Raw genomic sequence first — 12880 nt, 5'->3', positions numbered from 1 at the left:
CACACGGAGGATCACAAGTCTCTCTTTTTACTGCTCCCTCTCCCATCTCTATTAGCTGGGGATGAGAGAGGCGGGATGGCCCTCTAAAGGCATATATTTCCGTTGATGAAGAGATAAATCAGATCATTTCTGGAGTAAGGAAGGGAGCACAGAGAGAGCCTTCTTGGTCGTCCCCCTTTGAGATGTAAATGGAACGGTGGCACTGAAAGAGGGCCAGGTGTCCGATGCAAAGAGGGAAAGCGTGACGGTGCATGCATTCCTCAGGGACCTCGACCATTAACTGTTGCTGTGCCTCATGTGGGCAAACATCAACAGATCCCATAATGGTTCATAATGGCCTCGGTGGAATGACACAATGGGAAAGTATGACAGGTGCTCTCCTTCAAGCAGACACATGCTTAACATACCTGTTGTACTGATAATATAAGACTAATCACATTGTAGTTGAAATGACAATTCCCAAATCATGGACAATTTGCTCTTGTAATCACAACTTGGAGCCCCTGATGACCAGAGGTCAACAGCTGCAGCTCACGCCTTGCTGGACGATTTGAGATGAGTTAGCAGGCTTACTGAGGTCATCAAGGTAGCAATTTGCAATGAACTCATTCAAGCCTGAGGCAAACACTTCAAATATCCCACACCTCAAGGTGCAGAAAAAGGGTATTTGGTGAAGAAGAATAGCAACCTGTCATTAGTCTAAGTCTGAGGAGAGGGACTGGGAATGACCTCTTGGGGGAAGTTGTTCAAGCTGAAGAGAAAGCTTTAGTGTAGAAAGGTCAAATATTTGTGTCATGAGTGGATACACTCCTACAGTGGCTTTTTTCCATTTCCAGGATGCCCAGAGAGATACACACCAGACTGTGGACTCCCATATGATAAGATTTTGTACCATGTAGTCCTATCTGAGATGACAGACTTGACATAGTGCAGAATTACATAGCAGAGGGAAAGAAAATTGATCATTGTAGAACCTAATGTTTGTCATTATATGAACTTTGAATAGTGATAGTAAAATTGTCATACTTTAGTCCAGAGATTTCCATGTGTGTCGTTTTAAGAAGTACAATAGTCATTGCTTATTTCTTCCATTTTGATACATTTGAAAATGTGATGTAAAACTGTGGTTTTCAATGTAATTGTTGACTCACACTTAATGTGTGGACACGACTAAAAGTGAACAGTTAAAAAGTTGATTGCTGTTGTACACAGTTTGGGAGCCACTGCTTTAAAGTGATGACTCTGGTGCTCCATCTGCTGTTGAAAACAAAACATGACACACAACAAGGGAAATGTAGGCACAAAGCTTGACAAGTAGCAATACTTATTTACTCACAGTGTGTTACAGTTGGTAAAAATAAACAGGAAACAGAAAGTTTAAGTTAGCTTTAAACAAATTTTTATTTGTAAATTTTTAACTCATGATGCTGCATACTTCCCCTTGGTTGTGGAACATCTCTTTTATAACCATACTGTGAATGGTAAAGTGATACCACTGTCTCCGTAGTAACAATAAACATTTTCACTGGCAAAGGTTTTCCACAAAATCAAGATGGACAAAGTTTTCTAGTGTTACAAATGTAGATCTAAAAGATACTGTCCTGGTTTGCAAATGATTTAGAGATGTTCCCTCTGCAGTTTCTGTAACTGTTCAATAAAATATAGCATTATACATTGAAAAATAGATTTCATTACAAAACAAATTGTTATTTTACATGTTGTATCTACACAAAGAGCATTAAATTAAAATATAACATCAGCCAAGTGTGAGGTGTTTAATATAAGCAACTAAAAAACTATTACATACAGGCAAGTGATGGCTTGAAAATGTGTTATCCTTTTAAACCCCATTGCTTTTTATAATTGACCTAAACATGCAGCAGAGGCTTTTTTTTATAGATTAATTGCATACACAAACACATTTTACACATGTGCTTATGCGTGTCAAAACTCCCTTTATCATTAACCATTGTGATGAAAGTCAGAAAACACACTTGGACTGCCAAAAAAAAAAAAAAGAAAGATTGTCTTACATGTTTTGAAAACAGCCTCACAACCCTGGCATGTCTCCATATTTCCCAAAAACTGAGCCAGGTTCTCACAAGAGAAATATCCCCAAAAAGTCTTGAAAAGACATGATCCCTCTTGACTGTAGTAACAGAATAAGCCTGGTCACAGGTAGCAGTTGTAGGTCAAACAACAGTCTTGATCTGCTTTGGAAATTCTAGCAAAATATATATATAAAAAAAAACAGACCCAGAACACACCGTCCGATCTTGTTGGAAGGTCAGCACCATTAGGTGATTAGCAATCACTCGCTGTCCAAGTTGTCACAGGAAACACATGCACAAATACATATATTATACACATTTGCATTTGGCAAAAGACAGCTTCTAGACTGATTAGCTTTTAAGAAGGCAGGAATGTGTCATACAGTGAGGAATGTCCGGTGTTCTCCTCTCTGTTGCCAAACTAACAAGAATTACTGCTGCTCTAAAGTGGCTGGAAGTGCCTGGCACAGTGAGTATTGAAGTAAAACCACATCAATTCAGCTCACTTTGGAAAAAAAAAAAAAGAAAAAAAGGTGATCATTTGTGCACAAGCACGGCATGCACAAACAACACATTTCATGTTTATACTGAAAATAAATAATTCTTGTAGAAAGAGTTGCATGATCACAATGCTGTTGCTGTTGCAATTTCATCAATTAAGGTTTTTTTCAATTCACATGTAAGAATATAAAACATGAAATGTTCAAGTTTCCATACTGGAAAAAAAAACATAAGCTCAATCTCAAAATATTTCCTCCCAAATTGAGTCCTTAAAGGAATCCCAACCCTGCATCAGGGAATGTAACAGGAATTACAGCTGGCACCTTTGCGAGGCTGCCCTCTAGTGAACGAAGCCCCTAATGACATCTTAGGGAATAACAACTTGAAAAGTATTTGAATAATAAAAAAAAAAGCCATGGAGTTTCTATCAGGACTTAACATTCACTGATGTAAAATATTACAACTGATCTCAATAGTGTTTAATCTGAGTGGAAATGTAAAGAAAAACTGCATAAGCTGTGTAACCTCATTGCTCCCATTCTTCTCCCAATAACTCGGTAACACGTCTCCCTTGCAAACAGAATACTAAGACTTATGGTTTGAATAAAAGCGTCAAGCATCAGGAGGAGCTAACATCAGCATCACGTGGAAAAATTGGCGCAAGCATCAAACTAGCTTTACACTGAGCAATGATGCTTTAGTGTGTAACAATAATATTGTAGGCAAAATGGTGTCTAAAATGAATAAATGAATACAAAACAGTCCAATACTTCACTGGCTGGTCGTTGGCTGAAGGGTGCTGGTGCTTCTTCCACACACACACACGCACGCACACATGCACACGCACACACACTGACTGCAGTGGAGTTACAGGTATGTATCCTGCTCTGTGCTGCTAAGGCTTTGTGTGGATCGCTGAAGGGGCGACTCTTTGGCAGGGGGAAGGACTGTAGGAGGTGCTTGCTGCTGGTGAGGTGAGTGTGTTTCAGTCTGTGGCACTGTCTCCGGCGTCTCGCTGCGGACCGGAGGTGGGGCTGGTGGATCAGAGGGTGGTGGTGGAAAGTCATTGAGAAGAGGATAAGGGTTAGGGATCTCCTCAATGGGCTGGGATTTCTTCATGCTCTTCTTCTTCTTGCTTTTCCTCTCCTCCTTGTCTTTCTTCAGCTGCGTGGCAGGCTGAGGCACCTCGAGTAAAATGGTGGGGTTCTGCTGCAGGTCCTGGCGCCTGGGCGGCTCAGCCAAAATGATGAGCCGAGCGCCGTGCATCCTCGGGGGCGATTTGAAATTCAGCTCTCCGCGGTTCTTCTTCCAGCGCTTCAGCTGGGTGTGGTGCTCCCTTTCCACGTCTCGCGCTGTTACTGGCACCTCCAGAATCTGCGACAGGAAAGAGACGCGTCATCAGGTCACAGCAAGAGTCACTTAGATCATTTTCAGTGGAAATGTGAAGCAAAAGAACAGTTTTTGCTGGAAAATGCTCTTTCCATGTTCAGCCATTGTGTTTAAAAATTTGAACTTTGTCTGAAAATGCCAAAGGGCATCTGGCTGGAGTGTATGAATGGTCAACTACAGTCAAGACAGTCCTACATATAAGAGGGGGTATTGTTAGCCTGGACAGAGACTCACACAAGGCTTGGCAAAGTAACCAGACACTGGCCAGCCAGCACTCAATCAATTTATCTCTGTGTCACTTTAATTCATGCTCTCAGACTGTCTTCTATTCCCTTGGCTGCATTTGTGAACACTCATTGTTCTCTGTCTACTCCATATCCACCATGACTGACACAACCCTCCACTACTTCATTTAGGATTATGCCTGTGTAATATGACTTCTTGTCACTGACAAAGACTGCTCATGTCTTCAGCAAACCTCAGTTTATGCCGACCATACGTAATGCCATTCATGTTGAAAAACTGCAGGAAAAACTTTGTGAGACAAAATTAGGGGAGACTTCACTTTTTCTAAATGTAATATTTCTAACTACTGTATCCCATTTAAATACATCTCACAGATCACATCATGTCTGGCTAGTTCTGATTGGAAGATGTACACAAAGATGAGCCTATGTAAGGCAAAATCTCAGCATTGCAGCATTAGTATAATAATAATAATAATAATAATAATAATAATAATAATAATATCTACATATATATATTCTACAAACTAATTGAAATGTAGTCCTAGACTTTAATTTTCCAGGATCTCTTCGCCACTCTACTACTTCTTACCTCTCGGACGAGGAAGCCCTCCTGCATGTATCGAGCCTCTATGGCTCTGAGAAGCTCCATGGTTTCGTACTGGCCCTGGCAGGCCTTCAGCTTCTCACGGCTCCCAAGCATGCACTTCAGCAGCACCAAACCCACACGGAAAATTATCTTCACTCCTGAGGGAGGGAGAGGAGCCAGATGAGTGGGTTTCAGAGTGTGTCAGTCATGAAAGAAAACTTCTAATGTACTGCTTGTCTACTGAGTCTGGTACCACTGCGAGTAGAGCGCTATAAGCCAGTGTTACCGTCACAGAGGAACATGTCCCAGACACGAAGCACAGAGGCCCAGGGCAGCGTTCTGGAGAAGGCACACATAAACCATTCAGTCATGTAGAGGATGGGGTCGATCTTATGTTTCTCCAGATGGCGGAAGGCTAGCGGAGAGACACGTCGCAGCAGGGCGAACAGGATCTCCCCATCTAACTGTATAGCTTCCTGAATGAGACACAGGTAGGAAAGCATTAACAGGGAAAACAAAAGCCATTGTGCTCTGTATTGTTGAGGCTGAAACCAGATACGCATGTGCATGTTCACCCATTAAAAATAAACCAGTCCAAATGCATCATATTGCTTCAAGTGTCAGGTATTTGTGTGCATGATAAGCCAGATTTGGTTACACCTTTCTTTTATAGCTCCATGTTTTCACAAGGAAACGTTTCATGAGTAAAATCTGGTTTTCATTTTAAACGAATTACGTAATAAGAAAACATGTTTTTGAAAAGTAGTCACCAGGCAGAATTAATTACAGAAGATACGTTATTATGTTGTTATTTCGGTCTGACAAATGTGACAATGCCTCATTGTTTTCATCTGCAAAATGCACTAGAGTTTTAGTGTGATCGCAGTAAATGCTAAAATACAAGTTAAGTCTTGTAACAACAGACTGTAATGAAGTAATATTCTTCTTCTGATGTCATCACACATGGCAGCACTGTAACACGTGTTTCAGTCTCACCAGGCCAGGACTGTAGTAGCCAGGAAGATACTTCTCACAAATTTGGACCAGCCCCCAGAAGGCATCCTGTGGAAACACATACAGATGATGTCAGGAAACTGAGGTGAACTGTTCATTTTACAGGGCATTTCTCTGTTTACATGGAAGTCAAGTGAACACTGGAAAGTTTGACTTTGATGGTAAAAACAGATACAATCTTTTTTATTCTTCTATAATGAATATTAGGGAAAAAAAGGGGAGGGACAAAATCATGCAGAAAGAGCTGTGAAGTTAATCACCACTGCAAACACTAATACAAACATGGGTCACATTAGGAAAGAAGTAAATCAACAGTATCTAAATCCTCTACATTCTTTTTTATCTTCTACATATCCCAGTTAGTTTTAACTTGTGACTGATGTTGTTCTTCCATGACTCAGTTTGTTTGCATTTGGATAATGTTAACATATTTCCTGAGAAATTTTCTTCTAAACACATTCAATTATTAAGTACTTTCTTATGTCCAAAAAACACGCCTCTTTAGACCTCTGTGATTCTCAAGTTACTTCAAAAACTCACATATTGATGTGATACTTGCTACAGTGGTCGATAATTACAGAGACAACTAAGTTGGGCATGATAAACTGAAATGAGCATTAAGACTTAAATTGCTGACGACATCAAACAAAACATTTTTAGAGATGATCCATTGACACACAATTAGTAAATGACTCTGTTTACATAGAAATTTGTGACAATTTGAGACGTTATTAGTTTTATTTGAATATAGGGATTACAACTGTGAATCACAAAAATGTGCTTACATTCTTGTAAATTCACCAGGGCTGCTGTCATAATGTCCTAAGCGTTCATCCATTATTCAGTAAACAGAGCGGCTACAAAATGTAACTCTAAATGACATCATCTGTCTGCAATCTGTCTCTCCGCTGTTCAGATTGAAAACAGACTTTTATCAAGGTCACAAATGACAAAAATTTAAAAAAAATTGTCTTTTAGCACTGGTGCAGACACCCAATAACTATACAGCAGTGATTCCTCTATGTTGCCTGCTTTGGGGCAACTGGGGTGGGGGTGCAGCTCAGCATTTCTCTGTTTAGGAGCAGCTGAGATTGACACTAAAATGACAATAGCTGGCCCACCTTAAAGGTCAGTCCACCTTAAGTGAGCCTGGTCAGGTTAGGCTAACCCATTGTTGCTAACTTTGGGGCTAACTCCCTTTTTCACTTTTCCAACAGTTGGGGAAGCAGATGAGACTTTTCTCAGTCTTGAGAAGCTGCAGCATTTATTAGCTGACACACTATAGTCTGTTCTGTACATTTACTGTCAGATTGACACCTTACTGCTTACCGTTTCCTCTGCTCTGCTCACATTCACTGTCACTTTTCTGCCATTTGTTCTCTCACACTCGCTCAACCACACACATTATGCGCTGCCCAATTTCTTAAAGCAGCTATGCTACTCTTATAACAGTATGGTACAGTTCACGTGTCATTTGAAGTTTTCAATGTCATTTGAAGAACATAGAAGAAAGATTCTGGGATTTAACGCACTAGTCGATGACTCAAAACAATTCCACAATAACGTGTGAAATTTTAGCAGCGGCACACGAATATAAAGGAAACACTGAATAGGCAAGACAAAATTAGTCTGCCGACATATGGTGACAGCACATTTACACCAGAGGAGGCAGTTTACGTGGGGTTTATGGTGGAGGGAAGGCATACCTCAGCAGGCATATGCATGAGCAACACAGCAGCAATGGGAGCCTGAGCTTGGCAGTATCCCTCCTCTGGTCTGTACAGAGTGTAGGCCTTGAGAACACGGAACAGGTCCTGCTGCCTGCAGAGGGTCAAAACACAGACAAAGTCAAATAATCTGTCAAACAGGACTTTGTCATCAGCTCAGGCGTGTAACGTCACATCAAGTCAGACTGCTCACCCGTGTCCTCCCCGTGCCACAAACATCTCATGGAATGGAAACTGTCTATGAAGGTCTTTCTCGATGACATCAATCCATTTGGGGTCCCCTGGCAGACTATCCAACTCCTGACAAAACACATGGAGGAGACTGTGAGATCCATTCATTACAAATGAACAGTATTGGTGGCAATGTGCTTTCAAATCAAACGATTCAAAAAGTGGATATTCTCCAAATTTTCACTTTACAGTGAAATACTTATTTCTTAAAAAAGAAAGTCTTAAAATAGTTTCACTATTATAAATACGTTAATAGAGAATGACAGTTGTTTTTATTAGCCTTTAAACAGCTGTTCATTTTAAATTGTAAACTAACAGCACTAAAAGTGAAGTGGCACCAGCCTTCTGCAAAACACATCAAGTGACACTGGTGCATGACCACGGTTTCAGTAACAATTTCAGATGAAATTTATAAATGAAATGAATCCAAATACATCATGAAAGAAGCTGTGATGAGGAAGTGAAAGAGGAACGTCTCGGACCTGAAACTTTCCATGGTTCTGCTCTCTCTTCACTTTCCCCCCTGACAAGTAGAGCCACGCGCGGCCTCGGAGGGAAGGAGGGATTCCTTTCTGGCACCGCAGCCTCACCTGAGCCACAGAGGAACACAGGTTCAACAAATAAAGCAGGACACAAAGAGAACATACACTCAGTGCTTCTTGAATACATGTGAAAACACTGACATCTTTACACGTCCCAATAGGTAACAATTACTACAAAGTTCTTGCACTCTGTAAAGTCTTACAGACAGGTGCGTCAGATAAACTCTGACTGTGAAAGAACCAAAAACATCTGGTACTTATTTTATTTAAATAAACTGATTAACAGTGAACAGGATTTTTTTGGTTCTTGGACATGTAACAGTAGAAAAAGCAAAGGTGTAAATGATAAAATAAACGATGGGACACTAGAATAGAGCGGAGAAATTATTAGTGAGTAACATCTGTGTGTTTCCCACTATGACAAGTCAAAATGTGTGCTGTGGAAAAGGCCAATTGAAAATGATTAACTGAAAATCTATTTTACGTATACTGTATGTGACCACTAACTGATCAAAGACCTGTTAAATCTGTGGTAACGCCAACATTCCTGGGATATTAACATTGTTATTTTAGACACTCTTATTATTAATTTTATTTTACTTATTTGTTTATTTGATAAGGACAGAATCCATTAATGAAAATCAGTATAAAATACAAGATGTAAACATGCCAGAGTTAGCAAGAATGCTTATTTACATCTGTACTCCCTAGGCAGATAACAAAAAGCGGAAACAGTTCAACTTCCAATTTGTCATGTGATAATGTGATGCAACTTTTTTAAAAACTTTTTTTTCACTTCAATTTGTTAACCAAATACAATTTGGATCAGGAAACAAAAAAAAAGATTCCTCCCTTTGCAACATCTCCTTTTTAACAATCTGTGACCTCATAAACATTTTGGAGGAATCTAGTGGTCTCAATAACCTGAATTTTGTTTCTGTGTTGAGAGCTATGCGACTTTTTCTCTTTGTTTTTATTGTTGTTGGAAGTGCATCATAAGTGATACAGGAAATACAAGGTGAGATGAGGAGAGACAAACAACAACAACAAATACAGACAGACTTGCATTTTTTCAATGGGTCTTCCTGTTAAATACTGAGGTATGCAACTTATTATCACCTTGTAAACCTTGAACATTACTTGTGCAATGTGTCTTAGTGGAGATGCAGCTGTAATTACTTATACACAAGACACTGTTGACAGATTGGTTGAACTGAAATTAAAAAAAAATGATCCCACTGTTCCAGTAAGTCTGCTGCTGCTTTTCTCGCATCAACATTTGTAAACACCTTTTTCTGATATAAACCTGGCACACTTCCCCAAAGAGAGCACAATTTCCGTGAAGTCGCTGCTAAGTAAAGGAGCACAATAAGGGATTAGAAACCCTGACCTTCACTGCCCGACCTTAACGCCTATCTGCACAACAAGCAAATACAAACTGCTTGCAGCTCAGTTCATTTTTCAGTCTAAAGAGCTGTTTTGCACTTGACTACAGCTACAGTTTATACCCACAGGATGTTTTGCTGTGCCTTTATTACAGAGTTTCACATGAAGTCAACACAGCCCCACCCTGAATCTGAGACTGTCAATTTGTCACATGGTGCATGGTGTGATAAAGGGATGGGTCGTGTCCTGCCCTACTGCTGACTCATGGAAATGAGGTGAAGTTGCAGCTCTGTGTAGAACTGCTGACAGCGGTTCACACCGAACCAGATAGGCGAGTGAAGCTACAAACAATGTGTCTACAACAGTCTTGTCCTTATGCAATCAAATACTTGAACGCAGCCATTTGTCTTGTCTGATCATGTGTACAAAACTACTCTGCTGCCTGGAGACAAAGGTGAGATAACAGCTTTATAATAACCCTTTGCAAAAACTGAACCTGTTCACACGCGGCCAATCCACATGGCTACTACCATACAAGTCATGTAAACAAGCCACTTGATGTTTTTTGTTATTGAGTTAATACTTGGCGCTGACCTTATTGAATCTCTTGATCATCCACTTGTCCCAGTGGCTAAGCATGTCCAACCACTTCACCTCCCTTTGCCTGAGCACCTCTGGAGGCACATCCTGAGCTCTGGGGAGACAACAGAGAAAAGACAAGACAGACAAATTCAACAATTTTAAACATTCAATCAATATTCAATCAAATGAGTCTATACAACATCCTAGTTCATTCTTATTTTTGGAGCTGGAGCATGGGCCCGGCAGAAAAGTTAATATACTTTCTAATAGGTTCAGCCTGAAATAAACCTGTAATAACTTAAAATAAACAACTGGATAACCACAAAGAGAGACACTTGTAGGGAGTTTTATGAGGAGGGTGTTAACAAAACAAGGAACGGTGCTCAGAAAGGCTGCATCTTGATACATGTGTCAGTGTGTGTGGCCATAGCTCGTATGAGGGCAATGACTGTGCCATGACATGAGTCAAAAATAGCAACCACTAGACTTGTTCTGAGGACACAATAAAAGATACAACTGCAAATCTAGCCCATTCAATGGTAAAGTCTGTTTAACCTCAAAGAGTCGCAGTGAGTATTTGTCTTTCTTATGATGTAATTTAACTTAAAACATTTACAAGCAGCCACAGAAAAAAATTAGAGACCACATATAATATTCTCCGACTGAAAAAGAAAATGTAGGCAGCTCTAACCTACATTATGAATGAGGTCTGATGCTTTACTAAACTATGTAATTATCTCATCAGCACAAGCCTGTGATTGTAGGGTTCAAACTTCTTCAAAGAGCACTTTTTTCTAAACTTGGGACATCCCTCCTTCATCTAAAAAGGAGGTAGTAGGCTATATGCTGTGGATCAGTGCAAAATGTTGTACTCCAGCTTCAGCTTTGAAAGACCTTAAGCAATGATGAGTTACTTTCAATGGCTGCCAAACAGTGGAAGTTAAACCCTGGATTTGGGAATACCTATAAAACTGTGAGCCAAAAGAGGCCCTCTAGTAACAGGGCACCAGAGCTGAGGCTCCAAGTCTGCCAAAACTCCAGAAAACAGGAAGCTCCCAGCCAGCCAGTGCTTGGCACAACTTTCACTCAGTCCTTCCACTATTTCAGTGCTGTAATACAGGCTTCAGGCCCCCAGTGAAAAAGGAAGAAGGAAAGAAAGGCCTTCTTAGGAAAAAAAAACACACACTGCAACTTGCCTCAAAGGCAATGAGTAAACTCATTCAAACAAAATATGTAACACACAGGACAGTGTGAATTGCTTTTTCAGCTTTTCCCACAAAGGGACTGTGTAGTAAGTAATATCTACATTAGAAAACGGTTTGAAGACAAATGATGATCCTTGTTCATCAATCTATCTCGCCTGGATTGTCTGCTCGCCTCTAGTGTTTATATTTGCCTTGTTGAGTGAGTCAAACACTGAGATTATAGCCACAGTGTGCCACGCAGCTGGTTGGGAGACTGTTATACAGAAGCAGCCAGACAATAACTCATCTTTACTCACACCCTGCTCTCAACTTTGGCTGAAGTGGATTACAAATGTCATGCCCATATTTTAGTTAAGTTAGCTCAGGAGTAAGTTACATCGACAAGGCAACACTGATGCAGTGAATTGGGCACTTTTGAGCTAAAACAAACTTACGATGCCTCCGTATACTGCTGTGCCCCGCCAATAAATCCATATTTATCGGTTTGTCTGTCGCTGGTGAAGCCGTTGATCTCCGAATCGGATCCAAATGAACTTTCATCGTCAATGTGGCTGCTGCTGATAGTCCGGATGCTCCTTGTGTCCACCGACTGACGGCCGTTCTCTATTCTGGCCATGGTAGCTACACAGCTAGCTGGCTAGCCAGACTAGCTAACGTCAGCGAGCTTGTTGACAGCCCGAAGTCAAAACTGCTCCTCAGCATATGTTGTCGAATCAAATATCATCGACGCCATTATATTTCTCGATGTGAATTAAGCTTTTTCACCTACTGTTTACTTTGTAAATGTCATCTAACGTTACGCTACAGCTGGCAGGTCATACACATCAAAGAGCTAGCTCGGTTAACTTGTCAGATTTAACATTAGCTAAGTTGCTAAAGTTAGCCTCAGTCGCTCGTAACGACACAACCCAAAAGTACTACTACATTGACCCCACCTTCAACAAACGAGCACTATATTATCAGCTTGTTTTTCAAAGTTTGCTATTCACTAGCTATGTGCTAGTTAACGGACTAGTTAAACATGGTGACGACTGACGGTGGCTCAGTCCTGTCCTGTCATCCCGAGTGCGCTGGACTGATTTTGGCTCGACCAGCAGCCCTGGGGTGGTTGCATTTCTGTCTTGACTTAAACAGATGTCAGTGTTACCCCTAGTGGATGCTCCTGGAAGTAATCTTATGTCTGGAGAAAATTGCCTGCCTCTCCTGCACTGCAAGTCTACGCCTCCACAATCCATCAAGCTAGATTAAAAAATGCCAGTAATAACACCAATCCAAATCTTCTACCTCAGGGCCAACTTTTAAGTACACCACCAATTTAATCTAGACATACTCATCACTCTTGTATTTCCACTGTGCCTTTGCTGAAGTGGGTGGTCTGTCTATCAAAGCAGCCTGCATTCATCACTGTTGTTAATCAC

At 40.7% G+C, this 12880-nt stretch overlaps 1 protein-coding gene across 1 annotated transcript; it reads right to left on the bottom strand.

Annotated features, from left to right (window-relative positions):
• Positions 1 to 1382: 1382 nt before the first annotated feature.
• Positions 1383 to 12879, bottom strand: LOC122993077 (TBC1 domain family member 10A-like). Its single transcript, XM_044366947.1, has 9 exons — positions 11897 to 12879; positions 10270 to 10369; positions 8230 to 8337; positions 7710 to 7816; positions 7496 to 7610; positions 5772 to 5837; positions 5062 to 5251; positions 4779 to 4933; positions 1383 to 3926 (listed from the first exon to the last, which is right to left on the bottom strand). Exons 1-9 carry the CDS (start codon positions 12076 to 12078, stop codon positions 3420 to 3422), a joined length of 1530 nt encoding a protein of 509 aa, XP_044222882.1. The 5' UTR covers positions 12079 to 12879; the 3' UTR covers positions 1383 to 3419.
• Between the last annotated feature and the right edge of the window lies 1 nt (position 12880).

Source organism: Thunnus albacares, chromosome 2 (assembly GCF_914725855.1).
Source record: "Thunnus albacares chromosome 2, fThuAlb1.1, whole genome shotgun sequence".
Classification (NCBI taxonomy): Eukaryota; Metazoa; Chordata; class Actinopteri; order Scombriformes; family Scombridae; genus Thunnus; species Thunnus albacares.
Note: the sequence above shows the minus strand (reverse complement) of the source record. Positions and strands in the feature narration are given on the sequence as shown.

Bases quoted from the DNA above. Each gene is read 5' to 3' on its own strand.
- LOC122993077 (XM_044366947.1), bottom strand. From the start codon at position 12,078: ATGGCCAGAATAGAGAACGGCCGTCAGTCGGTGGACACAAGGAGCATC. The intron at 10,370-11,896 runs GTAAGTTTGTTT...TTGTCTCCCCAG, and splicing joins CAGCAGTATACGGAGGCATC to AGCTCAGGATGTGCCTCCAG. The intron at 5,838-7,495 runs GTATGCCTTCCC...GTGTTTCCACAG, and splicing joins TCATGCATATGCCTGCTGAG to GATGCCTTCTGGGGGCTGGT.